We start from the raw sequence: 25,478 nt of genomic DNA on the forward strand, positions 1-25,478 counted from the left end.
ATCAAGCTGTGATGACGTCGAGGCATTGTTCAGTGTCGGTAGTGAATTTTCATTAGATTTTTTTTTGTTGGGAAAAAGAAAATCTAAACTACAGAATTTTCAATCATAGTAGACAAGTGATTTTGCGGTAAAACGTCAACTAGTGCTCTAGTGCTAAAGCGCAATTAACAACAGTGCAGAGCAGAGGCTCTCTAGATAGATAAGCAAATCTGAAAGTGTCGCATTGATTATAACATTTTTTTGGACTTCCTGCTAAATGCAGTAGATAAAAATTTTCAGTGAATATAAGTTTTGGACATTAAGAGCAACGCAGTTGTTCTCGATAAGGTAAGTTTATTATTTTGTTAGGTATCTAATAGCAGAGCTGTGTCATTCATTTGATTTCACTGCGACTTGAAGCGTGGTTTGGTAATTGATTTAGTTTTTTCACAATGGTATCGTTGAATGCCTACTTAAAAAAATTGTTGCTTTAATCATCATCACCGCTTTGAACCATGCTGCTTTTTTCTATGTCCAATTTCAAATAAAAAGTATTTGCCAGTGCCAAGTTATCCAGGCAGCTAACAACGTGATAGTCAGTTATCTAAGTTTATTTAAAGCGAATTATTTAAACAATTGAGGCTTAAAGTTCATTTCTAATTTCATACGAATAATAATTTCCTACTCTAGTGTTCGACTAGACACATTAAATTCAAGACTGACTAAGGCGTAGGATATGGAAAAACCAGCATACGCCCCCTACAAAGCTTTACGCAGCACTTACAGCATAGAATTTTCGAAGGTCATTCTACCTGAAATCTCTTTTTCGACTTTTACTTCCTACCAGGCAGCGCATCGCTCGGTCGTCGTCTGCCTAAAGTTCAATAATCCCACCCACCCTTTCTTTGCTATTCGATCGGTTTAGATTTAGATGGATGCAAAAATGAACTAGGGTGCAAAGAGCCCCTAATTCCATGCATTTTTGCCAAAATTACCAATACAAAAATAACACTGGAGGGTTTGGGTAGAAATTGTAGCTAGGAAAAAGGAAGAGATGAAAGAATACAAATGAAAATTAGCAAAGCATTGAATTGGTATAATCCTACAAGTACAGCTTTCGGTCAAACTAAGTAAATGAAAAAATAAATTTTGGACCACTCTGCACACACAAAGCGTGGTTAAAATTAAATCGCAGATCGTTCTCATCTAAGAAAACTGTTTTTCTTTTGCTCTTTCCATTCTAGCCCGAATGGACGCAGCAGCCGAGAGATCCGCTGAAAATGTGGACTCTCCCACTGAGCAGCAAAGCGGCACCGGCGCGGATATTCCGGACGGCAAAGAACTATTCGAGAGTTGGACATTGCTAGAGACGCCGACGAAACGCTCGCGGGCGACATCTGCCATGGATTCGGACGAAGACTCCGCCGGGGAAGTGCACGATCAGCAGGTAGCAGTGCTAACCGATAGTGACGAAGAGAAAAACGAGGAAGAAAATGTCGAAAAGGACCCAGAAGAATGTGCAACGGAGGCCGATGATGAAGTGGAAAAGGAACCGAACCAAAATGACCAACCGAGCGGTGTGGAAAATGTTCCGGAAAAAAATGAAAAATCATCCCACGATGATGACGATGAACCGAGCACGAAGAAGGCGGTTTGCGGTGAATATGGTGCTGAGTAAGTATATATTTTTGTCGAAAAAATTTGTCATTTCCTTACATACCTAACAGGTAGATACATATATATGTTATTGTTTGCTGTACGGATTTCCTAGCGATATAACTTTGCGTTTGTGTTTGTGTCTTCGTGAACTTTTGCTCAAAAAAAATCTTCTAATTGACACAGCGCATTTTCAAAGTGTTGTTTTTTTGGCAAATTTACAAATTGATATGCAACAATTACTTTACGTTAATGAGGTGCAAAATCCAAAGCAAAAAATCCAGTATTTACAAGACAGAATGCCAATTTTATGAGGCTCGGTATAATGTCAAATGTACAACAGTATAAGTCACATCTCACATGTGTCCCGTGTGACAAAAAAAGGAAAAAGGAATCGCACTCAAAGTTACAGAACGAGTTTTCCTAAAATTGGTAATTCCGCAGTTACTTTTTCTTCCTCATTGAAAAGCTGTTGAACAACCAAATTTTACAAGAACTAATGTATGGAGTGGCACAAACATGCGTCTATTTTCCGAGCGGGACAAATAGTTTTTAAATACTCAAGTTTTCTAGTACAGGTCGGTCTCGATTATCCGGAAAAAATTGCTCGATTATCCGGAAGTCATAATTTTTATTTTTTATTCTAAAAAAAGTATGGAAAAACAAGCATTCCAGACTTGTATTGCAAACATTGATAAATCTTTTGCCTCAAATGATATGCGGTCGCCGCCAGAATATTGTATTTGCGCATCACTTCCCAAACCTTTCTCAAAATCTTCAACAATTTGTGCCTGTTTCTTGATGGCCAACGCCTCTTCTCACTAATTCTTTGAACTTCTACCATTTTGCGAACCATGAGTCACCGGGTATGCGAACACGTGTTATGCCCACTTCAAACAAGACAGTTCTCACGTTTGACAAATGCCAACTACGATCTACTATAGATGACGGTGGTTCATTTGATATGGACTTACCATATAGGTTTAATTATTTTTATTTGGTCTCGTAAATGTACTACATACAATAAATAATGGTAATCATGATGATTTTGGTTCAATATTCGAATACAAAAATATGGCTCCATTATCCTGAAGATTCAATTATCCGGAATGAATTTTTTTCAATATTCCGGATAATCGAGTCCGACCTGTATTAATGTCTAGTATTAATGTCCGCTTATATTCTCATGTATTTTTGTTAAACACATGCGAGCCGTACAGATGGGGATTTGCATTCGCATCAGCTTAAAAGGTTACATACTGTTAAGAGGTCAAAAAGTGGATCTCTAGAGGATGATTTTCTAGAGAAAACCTTTTGATTGATGGAAGTAGCTATTTGTTTACATGTTACGGTAACTTTCGACAGCATTTTAACATATTTTATTTGTAAAAATAGTCATTGAAATACCTGCTACAATTAATCTCCTGGAAACTACTACTAGAACAAGATGTCTTGCGATCTATAGAAGTCAAAAAACCAAAAATGAATCGGTAATATAACATATTATGATGGAATTAATCGAATGGAGGTTGATCAAAGACGAAAACCCGTATTTTAGAATAAATTTTGCACCTAAATTGTACACATATTGTACAAATACACTTAAAATGACGGATATTAATTGGCGGGGAAAACTTTTGATTAATTTCTTGAAGATATTCGCAGAAAACTTCTGTTAAAATTTAAAGTGGATCGGTTTACACTTTTGCGAGTATTCTAGCTGACCGACCTTGAAAACGCAGTTTTTTAAAACACGCGTTCAAAGTTTCACGTACCTTTGACGCGTCGTTACAAAAGTGCGTGTAAATTCGTAAAAAGTTGACAGATTGACATTCAGATCACCGGCGTAGGATAACTTACTTTACTTTAGTGGCAACAGTCCGTTCCCGATCCTGCGCCGAACGAATTATGGTCCTCCAGAACTGTCGGCCCTAGACTGCCGTTCTCCAATCCCCACGAACACCAACTGAACGTGCATTGCTGTCGACAGTGCACACCCCATCGGATGCGTGGTCTGCCTCGGAGTCTACGGCCTCTTTCTGGTTCTCTGCTGAAAATAGTTTTGCCCACTCTTACGTCGGGCATTCTGACCATGTGCCCAGCCCATCGCTGCCTGCCACATTGTACTACCTTCACTGTATCAGCATATTTGTATACTTGATTCATCAATTTTCCATTTTGCATTCATTCAGCAACCATGTACTTCGTTTTGGTGGTGTTAATGGTAAGTCCCAATCTCGCCGCTTCCCTTTTAAAAGACCTGAAGGCATCTTCCACTGCTCTACGGTTGATTCCGGTGAAATCGACATCATCCGCGTACCTAGTTTCGTCGATAAACAATGTTCTAGCATTATTTGCCACAGCTCATTTAGTTTGACTGAATCGTACGCCGCCTTAAAGTCCACAAACAGATGATGTGTCTACAAGTTGTACTCCCGGAACTTGTCTAGTAACTGACGCAGGGTAAACATCTGATCCGTCGTGAAGCGACCCTCACGAAAACCAGCTTTGAACTCGCCGACGAAGAACTCCGCTAAGGGTCTCAGTCTGCAGAACAGGATACGGGAGAACACCCTTTATGCAGAATTGAGCAATGTAATTCCTCGATAGTTTTTACACTCGAGTCGATGCCCCTTTATATAAAATTGGGCAAATGAGGCCATCCAACCACTCCTCCGGCATTTGTTCTTCCTCCCAGATCCTGACAATGATCCGGTGGATTGCTTCGTACAGCCGCTCGCTCCCCGCTTTCAGAAGTTCAACCGAGATACCGTCCTTCCCAGCAGCCTTACAGTTTTTCAGCTCACTGATTGCCTTCTTAACCTCCTGCTGTGTTGGTGGCTCCACAGCTTGGCCATCGCTTACAATTCTTATCCTGTCCCTGCTGATCTCCGCGTTTACCTCTCCGTTCAACAGTGCTTGGAAGTGCTTCGTCCACCTGGCTGCTACCAGCATTTTGTCATTAAGCAGATTGCCAGCACTATTATTGCACATCACAGGCATGGCAAAATTCCTGCATGTCACCGTTTTGTAGAAATTTCGTCTGTCGTTGCTGGCGTATCGCTCCTCTGGCATAGAATAAACGAGGGATTTTAGGAACGTGGTTGACATCATCGAAGTACAGTAGAGAACTTAATGGTCGTAAATGAATGCCTTGTGGGATTCCAGACGAGGTCGGACCGAGGACCGTGTCATTTCAATGTATGTAAAAGTATGATTGATTTTGTCGAACGCCGCGGACTAATCAGTAAAGATGACGTCCATTTGAGCACGATCCACTACGCTTGGCGCAATATATGATGTGAGACACAGAAAATTTGTAGTATTTGATCTACCAACACGAATCCGTGTTGATCATCGCCTGACCTAGGTATTGTTGGCAATGTGACAACAGCGGAGTCATAATTACAAGCTCAAATAACTTGGAAGTGGTACACAATGATGAGATTCCTCGGCAGTTATTGATATCTTTCCGATCCCCTTTTTTATGAACACGAAAGAGTTTTCCCTTAAATGAAAATACTCCGTTAGAGATGGACAGGCTAAACACGAGCCAAGGGGAATAACCACATTAGCCATGTGCTTTTCCAAAAACTGAGACGGAATACCATCTGGGCCGGGTTTAGTCAGAGATTTTAACGTTGTGAGGGCTCTACAGATCATCGCTTCGTCGATGTTGAGAGTACACAGCGTATTCCCAGTCATTTGTGGAACATGGTAAGCAACCTGGATAACTTGGTCGTCTGGGATCAGTTTACCGCCAAACGTTCGCCTGCATATATCAGCAGACAGTTGGCAGATATACTTAGAATCCGAAGCAACCTCACCATTGAGGGTCTAATTCCCTACGCTGATCGCTAACATGCTTTCAGACAGTTTTCGATTGTAGCTTCAGATTACGCTGAATTCTCTACAGGTGTCGTTCTCTTGTATATAGCGTGCAATCTAATGTAATGCAACGAAAGGGAGCGAATCTCTTATTCTAAGCATAGTCATTTTTTCTGTCTCCAGCATGCGAACCTCGCAAGTTGATCGAGGCTTCTTTACGAGTAGGGAAATCTGCTGAGCATCTTAGAAGATACGGTACTATCAGACACCTGAGAAGGCAACTCAGGGAGTGGGGTTTAGGTATCCCGACCCCCCTAATGGGGCGTGAGGATCCCGACTAGGGCTGTCGGTATTGGGGGCTTTTGGTGAAAACCGGTATTTCGGTATTGGCGTAGAAAATACCGGTAGTACCGGTAAAATACCGGTATTGGCAGATTATTCGAAATCAATAGAAATATCGATGTTTTTCAGTAAATCTTTTTATTTTGAAACATTAGCTTCAGTATTGTTGCTTAGCAAAATAGAATTGAAGCAGATATAATACACTTAGCGATTTAATTCCCTTACTATAGAACGAATTTTATTGCCAACACTTCCAACAATTGAAAAAACTTCCGCTTTCATCGATGTCTAACGGCTCTAAGCCCATCAGGAATTTTCCTTTCATTTCTTCAAATTTATAGTAGGGAGACCCGCCTTTAATTATTTACAAAATATCTTGTATTGTCGCTTCCAGCATAATTAATGCCTCGGTCTCCTACAGCCTTTCAACAATTTTTTCTCCATCCCCAAACCGGAACTCCTGCAGAACGTCATCCTCTTCATCATCGTTCACAAATACCTTTTCTTCTCTGTTATCAATCCCATTATTCGAAGATAGTGGGATGCAGATTTCATCTCCTTGTATAATCAATGTATCACTCGATAGACTTGAAAAATATTCCAAATTCTTTCCTGGCAGATCCTTTGTTGGCATGAATGCTCAAAACGCGCAAAGATCCCCGTATTCTGATCAGAGCCCGGCATCGTCGAAACAAATAAATGAAGCTAACTTTCCCTTACATTCGCTTCATATATGAAGCGACTTGTTTCATTTGTTGAACAGAACGTTTCGAGCAAGCGTCAGCTGATGCTACTGACTGTGTCAAATGATGACGATTGACAGTCATGCACGATTTGTCGATGTTGAGTAGATTAATGTTGGAAATGTTACTAAAAATCCATTCAATTGCATTAAAAGTCTAGGCTGACCTTTTTCTGAATATTTGATAGAGATTTGATAGATACAAATGAAACTTTAAAACCGGTCGTCATGATGAAGTGAAAATCGTTTCAATGACGCTGATTGAAGCCAGTTTTGAAACGAAGCGGTGCTGCTTCTGTTAAAACTGAAGCTTCATTACCTCATTGTTGAATAACAATTTACCAGTGTTAGGTACCACTAATTCGCTAACCGAGCAATCGCGAAACGCTAATTAGGCTTCATAATTTATACTCAGACTAGCCGAATTGTTGCTGATCCGTAATTCTAAATGAAGTGCCGCTGTTAATTTTGAAATTAATAAAAGGTAGAGCATTTTATCCATTATTATAGGTTTTGATCTTAGTTTTATTAAGAAAGTAATAATTTGTACAGTGATAGATTACAATGCAAGTTGTTGTGATATGTTCAAAAATAAACTGGCTGTTAATTTGCAGTTTGCGATTAGTGATTAGCGAAATTTCCTCAATTATCGAGCAAATTGAATTGGTTAGCGTATTAGCGAATTAGCGAATTAGCGGTGCCCAACACTGCAATTTACTATTGTAAGTGACGTTTCTGGGCCCTGATCTTGTTTCCTAAATTTGTTATTTGAGAGCTTCGAATAATTTGGTGGCTTTTGAATATCAAGTTGTTCAAAAATAAATTGAAACGCGACGTCTGGCTCATACAATGAATCATTTTTACAGCAAAGTTGCTCTACTGTGCCTTAAACGGGTTCAAGAGCTAAAATAATTTGACCCACAATTACACTCTCTTCATTTTTAGTAGTCGAAGAATTTCGTCGGCATTAACACCAAGTTGTTTTTCTGAGAGTTTTATAATCTTTTATCAAATTTAGTTCTTATTCGAATAAGGAGTTGGAAAAAACAAGGAGATTAGAAAATACCGGAAATACCGGTTTTTTGCCTTTCTAAAACCGGTATTTCGGTATCCAAAAATTGGCCGGTATTACCGGTTTCGGTACTACCGGTACTACCGGTTAGGCAGCCCTAATCCCGACCCACTAAAACCCTACTCGAGTCTCCAGCCTCAATCCCCCCTGGCACCACCTTATCGGTATTACTTCACTATTACTTATTACTTATTACTAAGCCTCTAGTTCCTCGTTGGTTGAAGCACTCTACGTCCTCACTGATGATGATGCCAATAGGCATCATACCCGCTAATACACATATTGCGTCATACGAAACTGTGCGATACGACTCCCAGGAGTTTTAAGGACCGCGTTGACGAAATAGTGCAATCCCCACCGCTGATATTTGCTTGCTGCACCGACTTGCAGTTATTCACCACGATAACTTTCGTTTTACGATGCGCTAGTTCCAGTTTCCTGGAGCGCAACTAATCTTCGACAATGCTTATAGAGTGGGCAGCCGTCAACTCAACCTCTCTGATAGATTCACGGTAGACTTCCAAGGTGATGTTGTCCGCAAAGCCGACAATCACAACCCCTACCGGAAACTTTAGCTTCAACACCTCGTCATCCATGACGTTCCACAACACCGGGCCCAGTATAGAACCTTGCGGAACCCCCGGAACCCCCCCCCCCCCTATAGAACCTTGCGGAACCCCGGAACCCCCCCGAAACTACCACTAAGTATTACTTCGGGGGGAGACTGTGACTGTACACTGCTCCATCCACCTGTCGAGACGTGAACCGATTCGGAGATGGCGACCGTCATAACATCCACTCCTTCACAGCCACCCTCGTAGGATTTCTTCTGTATAGCCATTCTAAGGCTCTTATTTTTTAACGCATGGGTACTATCTTTCAGTACTAACTCGTTGTTCCTCTCTCCAACTACGCTGCAGCTGTGACAGGATAACTTTAATCGCCATGCTTAGCGCATTCCAGATGCTCTCGTCCCGGCACATTTCGTTAATAATTGTATCCACGCTCAGCACAGGCAAACCACTCCGCGCCGCTCCAAATCTAAGACAATCTACGACCACGTGTTCCGGTGTTTCTTCAATGTCTACACACTCGGGGAAAAGCGGCGATGATGCAAGCCCAAATAGGTGCAAATAGTGTCTGAAGCATCCACGTCCAGACAGAAATTGCGTCAGGTAAAAATCCACCTCTCCATGGTTTCTGTTTATCCAAGTCGACAGATCTGGAATGAGCCTTTGGGTCCATCGTCCTTTACCCGTTGCATTCCATTCTTGTTGCCACTTCGCCATCGATTCAATTCTAGCGGTTTTTCGAATTCCTTGGGTCCCTTTTCGTTTATAGCACTCGCTATCCTCCTCCTGGATGATTCCAATTGGAATCATTCCGGCGATTACACACACTGCTTTGTATGAGATGGTTCTGTATGCGCTTGCGACTCGGATGACCATGAGCCGATATGTTTTGTTCAGCCTTGATCTGATCCGCAGGGTTTTGAGCGCCACAACCCGGGCTGGACCTCCGTACCTCAGTATTAACAGAGATTTCCCCTCCGTTTTTGTTTAGAAAGCTCTCCGAAAGCCAAACTGCGCTTTCGACAGGCCTTGGCTACCCTCTGTAACTTTCATCAATCGATTGAGAATTACTCTTTCCAGAAGTTTCCCGAGTGTATCTAACAAGCAGATAGGCCTGTACGATGTTGAACCTCCCGGGAGTTTACCTGGTTTTGGAATCAACACAAGCTTCTGTATCTTCCATCTATCCGGGAAAATACTTTCACCCAGATATTTCTGCATCACCACTCTGAAATGCCTGGATTGCTGCTTTCAAGGTTATATTGGGGATTTCATCCTGTCCGGGCACTCTGTTGATCTTTAGCTCAGTTACCACTTCGTCCGCGTACCCGTGCGGTGATTGGAACGTACTTCTGACCCTCCTCCGTGTCGTAGCATAGCACACCGAAGCGAATCACCCGAATAGGACCAGGTTCTGTCGCTTCCATCTATTCGGGAAGTGGTCATCTTCCAGGCATCTACTCATTACTGCTCCGAGTAATTCGGGAACCTCTAACATAGCCGCTTTAATGGAAAAATTCGGGATTCCGTCTGGTTCCGGTGCCTTGCTCACCTTTAGGGATTTAGCGATCTCAATGAGTTCTTCGTTCGTAACCGTCGCTTCCTCTCCGACCTCTAAACCGCCGTCGCCCACGTTACTTTGGATGTTCGGCTGAGAGAGACCTGAGGCCAAGGCCTTGGCTCGTGGCGCGGAAAGAGGCCCCCGATGATCCGCTCCAGCATCTCAGGCGATCGCTCTGCGGGCACCATCACGCCCTTGGTCTTTGCCATTACGACCCTGTAGGCATCACCTCACGGGTTCGCATTGGCACTAACACATAACCTTTCAAAGCAGGCTCGTTTACTAGCTTTTATCCCACTCTTAAGCGCTGCGCGTGCAGCAACAAGTGCTATTCGACGTGCAGTCATACCTTCGTCCGAACGAGCTCTTTGCATAATTCTCCTCGCACGAAAACACGCTCCGCGGAGTTCCACAATTTCAGCTGTCCACCAGTAAGCCCGTGACCTCCAATACCTAGGTCGGCGTTTCCTAGGCATGGTAGCACAAATACTTCGGGATCGAAGCATGATGTCTTTCATCCACGGGTAGTTGGAGTGTCGGCTCTACTCACCGCCTGCCGCCTCGCCTCGTCTGACCGACAGCATAGCAGACCGCCTGATGGTCACTGTGAGTGTAGCCATTGTCTACCCTTCAGTCTCCTATCAGACCAGGACTGCCGAATGTCACGTCGATGATAGAGCGTCGGACGGGCTCGGTTCTTCTGGCCAGAATATACTTTGTTTTGGACGTATTTACCTTTAACTCAATCTATTTTGCTTCGCGCTTTAGTCTGGTGTTCTGTTCAGATGCCAGAGATGTTTTGCCGATAATATCCATGTCATCGGCAAAGGAGACAAACTGACTAGATTTGTTTAAGATCGTACCCGCGTGTTGATATCCTCTTGGTTCATAACACCTTGTAGCGCTATGTTGAACGGCAGGCATGAGAGACCAGCAACTTGACGAAGCACTCTGTGTGATTCGAACGAACTTGACAATCCAACCGTAATTCGAACACAGCACTGTGTACCATCCAGCGTACATTGAATCAGTTTGATGAGCTTCCTGGGGAAGCTGTTCTCGTCCATGATTTTCCGTAGCTCTTTCCGATCGATGGTATCATATGCGGCTTTGAAGACAACGAACAAATGGTACGCGGGAACTCTGTATTCACGGTCCTTTTGCAGGATATGCCGCAGTGTAAATATTTGATCCGTTGTATACCGACCTTCGATGAAGCCGGCTTTAATAAGTTCTCACAAACCTGTTCGCAATTGGTGATAGTCGGCGAAAAATGATTTGCGACAGCACTTTGTAGGCGGCGTTGAGTACGGTGATCGCTCGATAGTTTTCATAGTTCAGCTTGTTGTCCTTTTTGTGGGACGGGTAGATACTAACATCTTTCCATTTCTCCGGACCGGTAGTTGTTCCGTATACCAAATTCTAACAATTAGCCGGTGCATTCAAATCCATGCATGAAAAATCTGTCAAATTTATGGTAGAAGTAAAATCCGTCTGTGTTGTATCTGGGCCATAATATTTTCCAACAAACGATTGCATGTTAAGTACATACTTGTAAGCGAGCTTCTTAAGTACTTTAACTTCGTGAACTGCATACCAGTTTCAAGCCAGTTACCTAAAGCTGACTACTGCTACAAGTCATGCAAAAATTATCAAAATGCAAAATCATCGCCAATCATTAAAAGATATGTAATTATGTAATTATGGGTTTAACTCTTAGTGGAACTACAAACTCTAAGAAATTGGTAAAGATAAAGAAATAAGAATGATAAACAGAATACAGACATTTACGATATTTAAATTCAACTTGATTTAACAAATGAATGTAAATGTTTTCGGGTATTTACTACAATACAGTAAATACCAGTGGTAGTCGATGTTGCAAGAAGTTTTCAAGCCGACCAGTTAAAAACTTTTCCAATATTTTATTAACAACGAATGATGTTGAGATTCAACGATAGTTTGATGGATCACATATCATATCTCCCCAGATTTTGTTGAGCAATTCCAAGATCTACTCCCTGTGCAAACTGAACCGTTAGAATCGAAGCATTCCCAATGTTGTTTAATGGTGCTTACATATAGCTGTTTAATAACCAACTAATCAAATCAAATGTTTGTTGACTTGTCTGCCACTCTGGAACAACCCATCCGATTTGCATCCACATGAGACACGGTACCGATTGTTGGGATTTGAAATGCTCGAGCCGAGATGTATGACAGCTCAAGTTTTGTTCATTGCTGAACTCTGATCGATCAAATTGATTATTTAACTATACTGGAACAACTGAGTCTCCAGGCCCTAGAAAGGTCTCGTCGTACGAGAAGCTTTCTCCATCTCGAAGTACAGGTACAAACAACTTAAATTACAAATGAACAAGTTCTACATAACCGTTGCAATATATTTGAACTGTCACTGCAGCAACTTATCTGTTGGTACACAATCAGCACACGCGTTTCCGCGTTTGTGCTCTCTGGAAACACGTTTGGGGACGATTACATAACAAACGACGAAATGTTATGTATCCTAGCGGTCCCATTCCCGTAGTAAATCATTACCGTTATCAGTGCACAACAAACTAATCATTTTCTATCTACCTTTCAGTTCATCCGACGGTATCAGCATGATAAGCAAAACTGCGGAAAGCAACGAAGCGTCCGTGCCCTGTAAGAAAGCTTCTGAACCTGAACCTGAATCTGAACCAGAATCTGAACCTGAACCTGAACCTGAACCCGAATCTGAACCTGAACCTGAACTTGGATCTGAACCTGAACTCGAACTCGAACTTGATTCAATGGGACACCTTAAGCTACCCGCTTCGGCTCCCTATTCACCTAATGAAGAAGAAAATGATCCCGCTGAATATACACTGATGAACCTACTTACCAATTATCCACCAGGGAACTCCACGATAAGACGTGTGGTACTAAATATTGCGATAGGTGCGTTCGTAATGCTAATGGTTAACTCTGCCTTTTTCGGACCGGCTCAAATTAATAAAGCACTTATCGACAAGTTACAACAAGAGAATAACGCACTGAAGCTCGAATTGGGTAAGTACCAGCGCATGTATACCCGTTCCGAATTAGATCCGCAAGCGCAGGAGGCTGAAGCGGTATTGATGCAGAGACTCAAAGAGCAAGCAACTCCTGAACCGGAACCGGTTTCGGAGCCAGAATCTGAATCTGCCGCTCCAACCATGCGCAGGGTTCCAACGATGGAAGATTACGTGAAACGTCGAGTCGTCTGGGCCGGTGACGATGACAATCCGGCTTTGATTGCCGACGACGATTACGTGCTGCCAGACTTCTGCTACAACCTCAACGGTCACCAGGATGCGGAGTCCGCCACCAAGTATTGCATTGTCAAACGAGGTAAGGTCGAAGCGAAGCTGCGCCAGGCAGAATGGGACCAAAAACACGGCAAGCCAAAGAAAGCTGAAGATTACCGTAAATATATACAGCCAACTGAGGAGGAGGTGGAAGAATACAAGCGCCAGAAGACTGCTCCGCCTCCGGTAGTCCCTTCGATCTCTCCGTTAAGTTTTGACTACTCAGCAGCATTCCAATCAATCAAGGAAGAGGGTGCAATGATCATCAAAAGCCTCAAAATGATTCTAGATCTAGATCCAGAGGAGGTTTATTTTGCAGATGATGAAGCCAGTAGCAGCTCAACGATTGATAGCATTACCTCCAACGGGGCTACCGATTCACCGAAGCCAATCGTTATCAATTGGGACAGCTATCCAACATGGGTACGAGCAAAGTACGAACAGCAACCGGAGATGCACAGTAAACTAGTAAATAAAGCACAAATGTTGTGGGGTTGGGAGAATGGCAAAAATCAATTTCTTCAACACACTGGACTGAACACTCTGGCAGAGGTAAACGGTTTGACAGAGGAGGAGCTACTGCAACGATTGCAACGCAATACAAAGGAAGCTGATGCTGAGCGAAGCGAAGAACGGAAGGATCAACCTGCAGAAGAAAATGATAAGTAAGTGCGAACAAGAGGTTTGTTACGTTTGAATTTGGTTCTAATTTGATTTTTTTAAATTCGGTAGATTCAACGGAGATAAGGAACACTACAAACAACAGAAAAAAGTTGACAATGGTAAACCACAAGAGCTTAAAAAAGAGGAGAACAAGTCTAAAGAACAGGAACGCAAAGACCCCAACAAAAACTCCAAAGAATCGTCCGATGGCTACATAAATAGCAAACTTATGGAACAGTTGGATACCAATCGTAATTACAGAAAAGGTAAAAACTCGAAAGAAAATGAATATAAGAAAAACGGTGATAGTAAAGAGTGGAAAACAAAACAAAACGGACGCTCAGCCGAGAAAAGTTCGAAAGAGCATGACAAAAAGGGTGACGACCGGAAGAAATGGCATGACAACGATCGCAGTGCCGAGGGTAACGATCATCTGAACCTTCACAGCAGCGATGAGTACAGGAACAATTACAAGCACGACAAGGAACGTCACTACAAAGATTACAAGCCAACCTATCGGCGAGATAGTCATGATGACGACGACGACGACGACGACGACGACGACGATTACGACGATGATGATGATGACGACCATCACAAGCATCACAGAAAGGACGACCGGTATCGCAAATCGCAAAAAGACGGACGTGATCGAAAGCATCACAATCACAGCAAGAGCAAGGAGGAACAACACTGGAACAAGCGACACGACGACGCAGAGAAGTGGCACGCTCGTCGTGAATCGCACTCGCAGGAAAGACGGTGGTGAAGCCCGAAACAGTACGGGGAATAGATTCGTTTGAGTTTGAGCGTGTATGTGTGTGTTTGGGTGTAACGCAACTTCTTTTGGACAATTTTATATACCAAATTTCTTTTGTAAATAAGTGACAACTTTCGAGAAGGGAGGCGAGACAGAGTGATAATGCTATAGTTTATCAAATTTATACCTTGAACAAAGCTTAATTTTAATAAAGCCCGATGTATATATGTACCATTTTTTTAATGTACCTTTGGCATCCTGTTGCTCAAGTGTCACTAAAATTTTATTGGCAATTTTTTTTTTGGCAAAATTTGTCTGAAGTAGGACTACGCCCAAGCAACAATGTGAGTTTTATTGTACTCTTATGGGGGTTTTAAAGGCCAACTTTGGTCTTAAATGCCATCATAAGAGTGTAATAAAACCCAAATTGTTACTTCGGCGTTATGGGAAGGTGTTGGTGTAAAATCAAAACCGAAAACACTGAAAAAAATGTTCTGGTTTTATTTCTTAACAGGTAGCAAAATTTTTGCGTCATTCAATCAGAAGTAGGATCTAGGCCCAAACAGTATGCTGCGTCAACGCATCCGTCAGCGTCAATTTGACAGTAAACCCAGGGAAAACTGTCAGAATAAAGCTGACGGACGCGTTGACGCAGCATTCGGTTTGCCCCTAGATTCTAGTATTGCGATAGTTAAATAGTAAAAATTATCATTGACATTTTTCTCACGATTTTCAAACATCAAAGTTAGTCTTCAATCATTATCGCAGCAGTCGTTGACATGGAAAAAAGTTTTATCATACAAAGGTGACATTTCGGTAAGAATGGAACATTCAGAATTTTATATTCGCCGAAGATGGTCTACACACTTAAATGAATTTACCTGTAAATAGGTTGGATTTAGCTAAAACTAGGTTAAAACTACTTCAAAATGCCCCTGTGTATGTTCAATGGGCCTATCTTGACAAGGGGAATTATGGTTCGTCACGTTTACCAGCTCCTGTATGAAGGGCCAAAATGGAATCGGTCGGCAAGCAACATCACTTGCACGTATCAGGAGTATTTAAGAATCTTCTTCCAGAAACTGCAGTGTGACACACATGTTTTCGAACAAAAACAAATTCATATATTTTTGGTAATAAAAGTTGAATTTCGAATTTTACTTTTAGAAGTTGTTTACCCATAGATACAGAACGCAACAAACAATCATTACTCTATTGAATCGTCTTTTGCCTGGATAACACACTTCAAACGCTGTTTAAAGTCGTTACATGCGGGGCGCACTACTTCCATCGGAATATCATCCCATATCATGTTGATAACTCATTTAAACTCATCCAAATTATGATATTTATAATCCTTGAGCTTATGCTGCATGTACAGCCATATACAAAAATCCTGTGGGTTCAAATCAGGAGAACTTGGAGACCATTCTTTTTTCGATATGAAATCCGTCGGATTGGCCTTGCACCACGTCTTCACAAGATTTGCGGTGTGGGCTAGAGTTCCATCCCAAGCAGCACCATTTGTTGCATGAAGGGTTACGCAACTCTAATTGAAACATTCAAATATGGTAAAAGTTCGCATCAGTTACCTTTATCGAACTGTTATGTGATTGAAAAAGCGCAAGAGGTGGAGCCTATATGCAACCAATTGTTACACAGATGTTTTATGGAACATCAATGCGCGTTATCTATCCATTCGCGACTACGATACTAAAAGAGATTTTAAGCCTGTTCGCACTCCCACGAAATCCTATGCCGCGTTGTCAAAACTTGCGTGAAAACATAAACAAAAATACTTCCTTCTCTTTTTTTCTCGCACAAAAATCAATGCGCGTTATCTAAATACAAGCAGGTATTCGCGACTACGATACTAAAAGAGATTTTATGCCTGTTCGCACTCACACGAAATCCTATGTCGCGTTGTCAAAACTTGCGACTACGATACTAAAAGAGATTTTAAGCCTGTTCGCACTCCCACGAAATCCTATGCCGCGTTGTCAAAACTTGCGTGAAAACAAAAACAAAAATACTTTCTTCTCTTTTTTCATCGCACAAAAACCAAACAATTATGAGCAACTTCATCACGAATTATGTTTAGCGGGAACCGGGATTTCCTCTCAGACCTCAGGGATTTCTTCCTGCAAGACGAAAATTATTTATATTAATATTCTTAATGCGACTTTAGTTTTTTGGGCCTATTATGAGCTAATCTCCATGCCATTCAAAATTTATCGTGCAAAATATAATTTTGCTTTGTATTATTTGATGCGCCTCGTGAAAGTTATTAATTTATTTATTTTCAAGTTTAAAGAATTAACCCAGCCAGATTAAGAATTCGTTTACGATGGAAAAATGCGGTGTAAAATCGAACTAGATACTGCAATCAAATAATATTTTAGTAAATGCCATGGATTCCTGACGAATGTTCGTGTAATTATTGTTAAAATAAAAACATTCCTTCGTTGAAAAATATTTTTTCATAAAAATATGGCAGAATATGATGTTACATTGGTTGTATTTGCTTGGTTACATTTTATTTAACAAAATGCCGTAATCAACATGATGCAACATCATGTGACATTATTGTTTAGCAATGGCATTATAATAACACGATGTTGCGATGAAGTTTCATGTTACTAGATATAGACTAATATATTTGTGACAGCCAATATAAGTATTGGATAACCTGAATCCAACATATTAATAACATGAAGTTGCTTATTTGATGCGTGTTTCAATACTGTAACCGGTGAAGTTTTTTGCAATTTAAACAAGACTTAATAGCCACATGGAAGATGTTGCAAGTGCTGCTTGGGATCCTGTTGAAAGTCGTAATCTTTTTCACCATGCATTCCTCGAACGTAAGTTATCAAATTTTGTTCTAAAACCATTTCTGTATAGAGGATAGTATTTTGCATTAACTTTCACACCCTTGTCAATAAATAAGAGAGGAAGTTTCCCTTTCTTTAAAATGCCTCCCCATACCATGACCGTTGATGAATTTTGGTATCGTGGTACATTCCGTTTGTGCTTTGAAACGTCCATGATCGAAACCAACCACAACCGTTCATTTTCACCTTTTTTTATGTCGAAATGTTTGAGGTCACGAGAAATAGTACTGCATGTAGCACCGTTTCGAAATTTATTTATTATCAACGACCGTAACTCAAATTCTAGTACGTGAACACCGAACGAGACACGATACGAAAAAGGAACTACGTCAAGTAAGATTTAAGTCATGATGCCACACACACACATGGTCTTAGTTTGATTGTATGAATTGTATATGCCGCTGCAAGCTTGAAATGGTTTTTGTTCGAATATATATATGTGTCACAATGGGTGGGGAGAAGGACCCACTCATTATCCACAATGTGTTGTTAGCCGGGCCAAGGTAAACCTTAGGAAGTTGACCACTTCACTCCCCCTAAGCACACTGCTTCAAGCAAGTGCCCTGATGGACCCTCCCATTCATTGATGTTATTGTTTTTGTGTAGTTTAAAGATTTGAGTTTTTAAGTGATCTTCTTTAATTACTTCTGTCGTTGCACTTATTTATAGTCTTTGGGTTATAAGTCATAGTTTTATTATGCTCTTTTTTATGATGTTGTTGTGTTATAATTGTGTATTATTGGATCATAAACTTTAAGATACTTTCTATTTTCATTTTTTTGGTATTTGGGGTGGTTTCATTATGCTTTCCAATTTTAGGAAAACCGAAACGTGGATATAAAAAACAACATACGAGAAATCAGTTTATCAACACCGAAGGTTATGTGTTACCAAATCATTTGACCTGGCAGAAATCGCGCGTGAGCAGTTATTAGATACCGATAGACATTTGTTACTATACGCGAAAGCCGTCCTGGCACAAACGGTTTTATTTTGGCAATTTCATCAAAAACCATAGCTGTGCGAGATACCTTTTGACATCCTTCGATCACATAATATACTAAAACATCCTTAACACTTTATCCGGGAGCTGTTCAAAAGCTATCAAGTTTGTGATATTCAATAATCATATAATGGAAATTACGCGCGCGGTGTTCCTAGCTAACCAGTTTCACGATTTCAATGCGCGAGATACCTCGTTTATAACACTTCAATATAAGACCCGGTTTATAAACGCGTCATTGTTCAGTGAGTCCAAGCAAATTCAAAATGACTTTTAGAAACAACCACTGCCGGAAAAATGCAACGAGCGAGGCACAAAAGCAAACGATGCCAAATTGCTATGCGAAACGACACTCAGTATGTAAGCACCCGTCATATTAGACTAACCTTGATATTCGAAAATTTTCTTGTAAAGCCAATAATCACGAAAATAAGATACCGTAACCGCTCCTAATTCTGCGCAGCTCCTAATTCTGCGCATTTAACTTTATATAAGTATTTTTTAACATTGTGCATAACTATGATCATAGCGTTATTTTTTTATAAATGTCTGTTGAATATTACGTCATTATTCACAAACGGGCCATAATATTTGAGAGCGAAATAATTTAACGTGTTATATGGCGTTGTTAGCACCAACGCTAAGATTGTCCTTCTAGAAAATTAACAAATTTATGATCGAAATTCTTTGCAATCATGAAATTACCCAGCATAATTAGAAAGAATAATTAATTTTAGTCATGTTTTAGACAAAAAGAGTGATTGCATGCATTGCTTTCCTTAGAAAAATGCGATGCAATAATGCGCAGATTTAGGCACAGATTTTTTATTCATGTTCCAAATTCTGCGCAGTAATGTATCCTACGAAGAAATCGCGAAAGAATACGCAACCTCACCCAAATGGCTGAGGTATAGAGGCATGAAAATTCAAGTAGAATCTTTAACTTGCATTGATTGGAATCCTGTGCTGTGTCTCGGGATCTGAACCTACGAGCGCCAATTCATGAAACCATGTCTTCTATTTTTTTAATGTCCAACCTCATGGGGCTGTCAGAGAGTGGGGAAGTGGTTTCTATATGAAAACACAATTTTTAGTATTAGTTTAAAGTGTAATGTTCAGTATACAGAAAACCCGAATCAATTCGCCCTTCACGTTATCGAGAATAAAATATTTAGAATGATGCAATCAAAATGATAACAATGTTCCTTTACCACCCGAACAGCACAAGAAGGCCGGATCATGGATTTAATTATGGTTATGGGTAATGCCGGATTTTTTGATGTGCTTTCAGCGTATAAAGACATAAACAGCATGGCAGGAGTATTTATTTTCACTTTTTGGGTGCGCAGAATTAGGAACAAACATGCGCAGAATTAGGAACATGGACAAGAGAGTGCGCAGAATTAGGCACCGTGGATAAGTTTACAAAACAAAAAGTACACTCAGTTGTTGGTCGACTTATAATTCCCATATTTTTTACCAGATATTATAGACCGTAGCACTACACGTTGCTGTTATCCACGTTGTTAATGTAAATCTAGAATACTTAGAATAGCGGAAGAATCATAAAAATGTCTTAACTGCGCAGAATATGGTACGTTCACGGTATATAATATATATTTTTATGGATTTAATATAATGGTAATGGAACTCATAAGCAGCCATAATTTGTAAATTTACAGCCAAAAATGGTTCAAAAACCATGTGACAACTTAAATTTATTCTACCTGAAAATAAAAATCAGGCATAATGAAACGAGCTAATATATAAGTTGACAAGCATTTCCTCTTACCTACGCTAATATGCAGAGAGATAAGGCCCTACACGCTTACTACTCAAAATACCCCTAAAGTGTACAAACTCAAATTTTGAGCAGAAAATTTAATTCATTGTGGCTACTTGTTACCAATAATGGAGTTATTCGCTATGGCAAATAACGCAGTTTGCTGTTACTACTGCCAATTTTTTGGTTAAAAAACTACTCAGAATCTGAGTTTATAGATTTCAAGGGCATTTGGAGTAGTTTTAACCAAGTTTTAGCTCAATCCAACCTATTTAAACGTGATTTCCCTTAAGAGTGTACACTATCGTCTAAGTCAGTCCCCATCAGTGGCACATCGACTTCAATCTCGTCACTGGAAAGACAGCCGGACAGGCTACACACTACGTCAGGTTGGTATATCTCGGTTGCAACTGAGAAATACGAAATCATATCTGCACAAAAAAGTTGTATTTCACGCCACATAAGATCATATAAGTACCAAAGTGGAGGCAATATACGTGCAAAAATTATTTGCTGACAGTTATTTGTAATTCTATCCTGCAGTTTATACGCAACTTAAAACTCCTGAATATGTATGATCAAGATATAACTTAATATTACAATCATCTGCACTGCTTTCTAATTCACAATCATGAGTTGTATATGAGGACACGGGCGACTGCACTTACTGTTCACTTTGCTTTGCCATACTCTAATCGATATGCAATTCCAGCGTAATATTAACATGCATACGACGTAATGTGAGCTTTCTATTACGATCTTGTGTTATCTGGGTAGCCTTTGTGCACCATTAACAGTACATTTATTTAATTAACACAATAATTGCTGTAAGCTTTAATTAATTAACACAATAATTGACGAATTTGACGCCAACTGGACCAAAGGTTGCACAATGGGCAAAAACGAGCTCATAATCCCAAGAATTAGAAACCGCTGGTTTGGAATCTTACAAGATACCTATTTCTATGTAAAAAAAAGCAGAAAATCGATTGGTGATGGTTTCATCCTGCGCAGACTTCGGGAAGTGTGCCATTTTGCCCTATTTTCCCCAAAAATCATGATGAAAGCTAATTAAACAGTATAAAAACTTATTTGCCGCCCGTGAAACGAACTCAAACAGCTTCCAAATTTTGTCAAAACATTAGAAGAATCAAATTCAATTCATTCCATACAGTGCGAAATGCAAGAATAGTCCATTTTACCCAATTGACCCCCACATACATAGATAACCTAATTAAAGCGATTAAAACTAACTCAAAGGCAAAAACAGTCTTCAAAAAAAACGTGTACTACATCATACTGAATAACTTTCCAGAACAGTTGGAAGCAAGAAATTAATTGGATGCGGAGTTATTGTGCAGAATTGATTTTTAAGTGTACTTTTAAAATAAATCATTGTATCTTGCAACTAGCAAAAGATAAATAGTTACTATATTCAGCAAAGTTGCTCATTGTAATGTGTTTTATAATTTTTCTGACGAAAAAAATTTTTTGGACGTATTCAAGTAAATTGGTACTATTCGAGTTTATTCCCCTGTCTTTGAATTAGTTTTAATCGCTCTAATTAGGTTTTACTATATATTTAGGGGTGAATTGGGCAAAATGGACTATACCTGCATTTCGCACAGTATGGAATGGATGGGAATTGATTCTTCTGATGTTTTGACAAAATTTGGAAGCTATTTGAGTTCTTTTCACGGGCGGCAAATTAGTTTTTATACTGTTTAAGTAGCTTTTAACATGATTTTTGGGAAAAATAGGGTAAAATGGACCACTTCCCGAAGTCTGCGCAGGACGAAACCACCACCAATCGATTTTCTGCATTTTTTTTACATAGTTACACACTGAAAAAACCGCAGCTATAAATTTTGAGAAAAACTTTTTTCTCTTAAATATGACCGTTTTGCAATGTATGTGGAAGACTTGTAGGCCACATAATTAAGCCATTACAAATATTTTATAAAGTTTTTGTCCTTCCGGTGTTCGGCCACTAAAGGAGGGGAGGCAAAAAAAACAAAGTGAATTTTTTAATCGAGCAAAAAAAACTTGGGTTTAAGCATTTTTATTTAAAGTTTAAACGTGAAAGCCGAATCTATTCTTGCTTATATTGCGGGACAACCGCAAAATTAAAATTAAGGTTTTCTGTTTTTTTTTGTCGGAAGATTTGACCACTGCGACCATTATTTTGATCTATTGTGGTAGGTTTTCTGGTTTGTGGTTCGACAAAATATTAATTTTGTAACGTGTTTGTAGTGGAAAATATTATTGATTTGGTAAATTTTCAAATACTTAATTACTATAATATATCATGCGGTTATCTTTTGGTGGTTTGGTCCAGCTGACAAGATAACCGCAATGTGAGGATTTTTCTTGCAATCTGCAATAATATATACGTTATTATTTTCCATGCAAAAATCTACGAAAAAAAGACAAAAACGAAGGAACATTTTTTTGAACGATCTTCGGAAATTCCATTGTTCGAATTTCCATTTTTGTTTCGTGCTAGAAGCGTAAACTCAACTTGTACACTCATTTTTCGAGTTTTTCAAGCTATAGAGCCCACAGACAATTGATTTTATAAAAAAAATTGACTCATATCCTACAAATTAATGTTCTGCCCCCCGATTTTTCAAGCCAATTTCCATGGGGGGGTAACAAAAACTTTGAAAATGATTTGCAATGGCCTTATCAATCTCCAGAAAAAAATCATCAATTTCAGAAATGGCTTTTTTTGGAAAATAAAATTTTAATTTTTAAAATGCTTGTTTTTTTAGTGTAGAAATTCATTTTTATTTTTTTTTTAAATTCAGAAAATTTCCTAAAAGTCACTGGTAGATCAGTTTTTTGTAGGTGCTATAATTTTCGAGTTAAATTTTTTATTAAAAAAAAGAGAAAAAAATTAAGTCCTTTCCAGAAGTCAGTCTAGAGTCTAGACTAATCTTGGAAAAACTAAGTGTGCAAAGTTGCTTATTTATATGAACTCTGATAGGGTACTGTCAACTCCTTAGACGAGTTGGCGTGAAATTCGTCAATTGCAAAAATTGCTGACCATGTGAAGACATCAGACCGCGACTTGGGATGGCCAGAGGTATGTGGCTAACGGCTAAGGTATTCCCGAATCAAGCTTTAAATGACCCACAAAACTAAATTTATATGACACAAAATTCTGCCAAAGACCAAGAACGACCAAAATTAAAATTATACCACAGTAACGTATGCATTGAACTAATGGACTAATTTCGGCCGACTAAACATAACACAATGGGACAAATTTTCCTTGAGTTCTACGTTTCTTAAGCCTTTTTCTGAAATGCTTCAAGGCCAGTTTCCCGCGGAACCTTAGCCTTGGCTGATGGAAAAATAGATGTCGACATGCCCTGCGGCTCTTTCGTGGAGTTGAACCGCCGTTTTAGGTTCACCCAAAAAATGTTGAGGGTGATGATGAGGGTTGAATGTGCCTGCCGATGTTCAACTTCTTCGCTCCGCGGGGGAGCTATAGTGGTACGAACAAATCATCGAGCGTAATTGCTTGACTGTTTACGCCATATGGCTGCTACAGAAATCAACTGATAAAGTTGTCAATTTTTATTCTGTCGCACAGAAGGGTCGCTACGATTGGCGATGCATAGATTGATTCACCGCCAGGGCCAAAAATGCCAAAACCAGTCCATTGTTCTAATGCATAATAGATGATAAATTAGGTTATATTGGGTTAATGATCAGGATAGGATTTCTGGCTTTAATTTTTTTAACTTGACACGTGGGTTTTAATCCCTACCGGTAAATAATCTTAATTGCGTAAGCAAAGAATACGTAATTACAGTGAATTATGCAGTTCTAATAGAGTTGAAAAATCATCTATCTTAAAACTAACTCAAAAACATGCACTTACAAAAATTTTCTCTTATCAGCTGGCCTCATGCCTTCCTGCGCTAACTTTTTACAGTGGTGGGTGGACAGATTCCGGCCACGGTTGAAGAGTGCCTACACCCATCTCATCGAAGCCCTGCATATCGATGCAGCCTGCTTGACCTACTTGATCTGTATGGCATTGCTATGCCAACTAGTAAGTACACCATTTTATTTTTATTTGTACTCTCGTAGCTTCGCTCGGACCCACACTTCTAACGATGTGACTCCTCTCTTGCGTCGCAGCTTTTTTTTATGCGTGTTTTATGCCGGCTTTTGCCAGACAACGTAAAGGTCACCAAGGTTGGTCCAACTAGATTATCGCGATACTCCAGCCGGATCAAGCTGAACTAAAGCTCGAGAAAAACAAGTTAACATACCAGAATTTAAGCTCAAGTGCCGTCGCAAAAACCTGTCTAACTTTGTTCCGGTATGAACGCATCGTCGAACGGTTGGGAGAAATCAGCTTGCGCTTAGCTATCGTAGTAGAATACCCAGATTAAGTGGAAACTCGGACACGGACAATCAGCATCAGTTCGCTCAATCAATAGCGAAGCTGGTAAAAAGAACGAAGTGCGGAATACAGAAAAATACACCTGGATGATGTCACAATAGCTCAAAATAATTTCCATACAAATGAAAAGTGGTCGACACAAAAATATTACTTTACAATTTTAAAATGATCGAAGTTTGCTCATTTTATGCGTTTCAAATTGATGCGAATTCTTATAACCAACCTATAATCAAAATTCATAAAATAGTGTAGATTACCATTATTGTTAGGTATAACTAGAATGAATATTAAGACTATAAAGAATTGCGCAATGTATTTCTGTACCTACTTATAAGCTCTTATATAATATTAAATGTAACCATTTTTGTCTGTGGCTGTGCGTGCGCGCGTGTGTGCAGGAACGGTTCGATAACTTTGACTCAATTTTAAATTAATTTGACAGTGGCATCTCAGCCAAGCAAAATTTGAAAACGTTATATATGAAAAATTTGTAGAACTGATTATTATCTATAAGCTTGCTGAAACGCTTTAAATTTTATTTTTTATTTTATTTTGCTATTCATCTGATCTTTATTGGGTGGTCCCAACAAGACCATCCTCAAATGTGCATAAAAACCCCACCATCTTTTAGTGTGCTTCGCAATACATTTGATACATAAAATTATTACATTACATTGCATTACTATACCATTACATTGTCATTTTTGTTATGAAAAGACAAACTACAATAAACCACTCCAATAATCATAATCTAATCTACGACGATACACGACGGATGAAGTCTCATTGAAACTGATTAAACCTGGAACTCCACCTGAAGCATAATTGTTGGTCGCAGGAATCTTATAATCGATAACCGATAACCGAT

At 39.8% G+C, this 25,478-nt stretch overlaps 1 protein-coding gene across 2 annotated transcripts; it reads left to right on the forward strand.

Moving 5' to 3' along the window:
• On the forward strand, positions 1-24,741 carry LOC128741833 (uncharacterized). 2 transcript variants are annotated; one of them, XM_053837918.1, is made up of 6 exons: positions 1-327; positions 1,224-1,653; positions 12,358-13,749; positions 13,817-14,013; positions 24,099-24,253; positions 24,343-24,741. In XM_053837918.1, exons 2-6 carry the CDS (start codon positions 1,229-1,231, stop codon positions 24,448-24,450), a joined length of 2,277 nt encoding a protein of 758 aa, XP_053693893.1. In that variant the 5' UTR covers positions 1-327; positions 1,224-1,228; the 3' UTR covers positions 24,451-24,741. The 2 variants fall into 2 exon arrangements, with proteins under 2 accessions (XP_053693893.1, XP_053693892.1); XM_053837917.1 differs by lacking the exons at positions 24,099-24,253; positions 24,343-24,741 and having other exon boundaries at positions 13,817-14,721.
• Positions 24,742-25,478: the final 737 nt, after the last annotated feature.

Source organism: Sabethes cyaneus, chromosome 3 (genome assembly GCF_943734655.1).
Source record: "Sabethes cyaneus chromosome 3, idSabCyanKW18_F2, whole genome shotgun sequence".
Taxonomy (NCBI): Eukaryota; Metazoa; Arthropoda; class Insecta; order Diptera; family Culicidae; genus Sabethes; species Sabethes cyaneus.

What these genes read in the sequence shown, in the direction of transcription:
- LOC128741833 (XM_053837917.1), top strand. Translation starts at nt 1,229, where the DNA reads ATGGACGCAGCAGCCGAGAGATCCGCTGAAAATGTGGACTCTCCCACT. An exon ending in TGCGGTGAATATGGTGCTGA is followed by an intron (nt 1,654 to 12,357) that starts GTAAGTATATAT and finishes TCTACCTTTCAG; the next exon opens with TTCATCCGACGGTATCAGCA. An exon ending in CCTGCAGAAGAAAATGATAA is followed by an intron (nt 13,750 to 13,816) that starts GTAAGTGCGAAC and finishes TAAATTCGGTAG; the next exon opens with ATTCAACGGAGATAAGGAAC.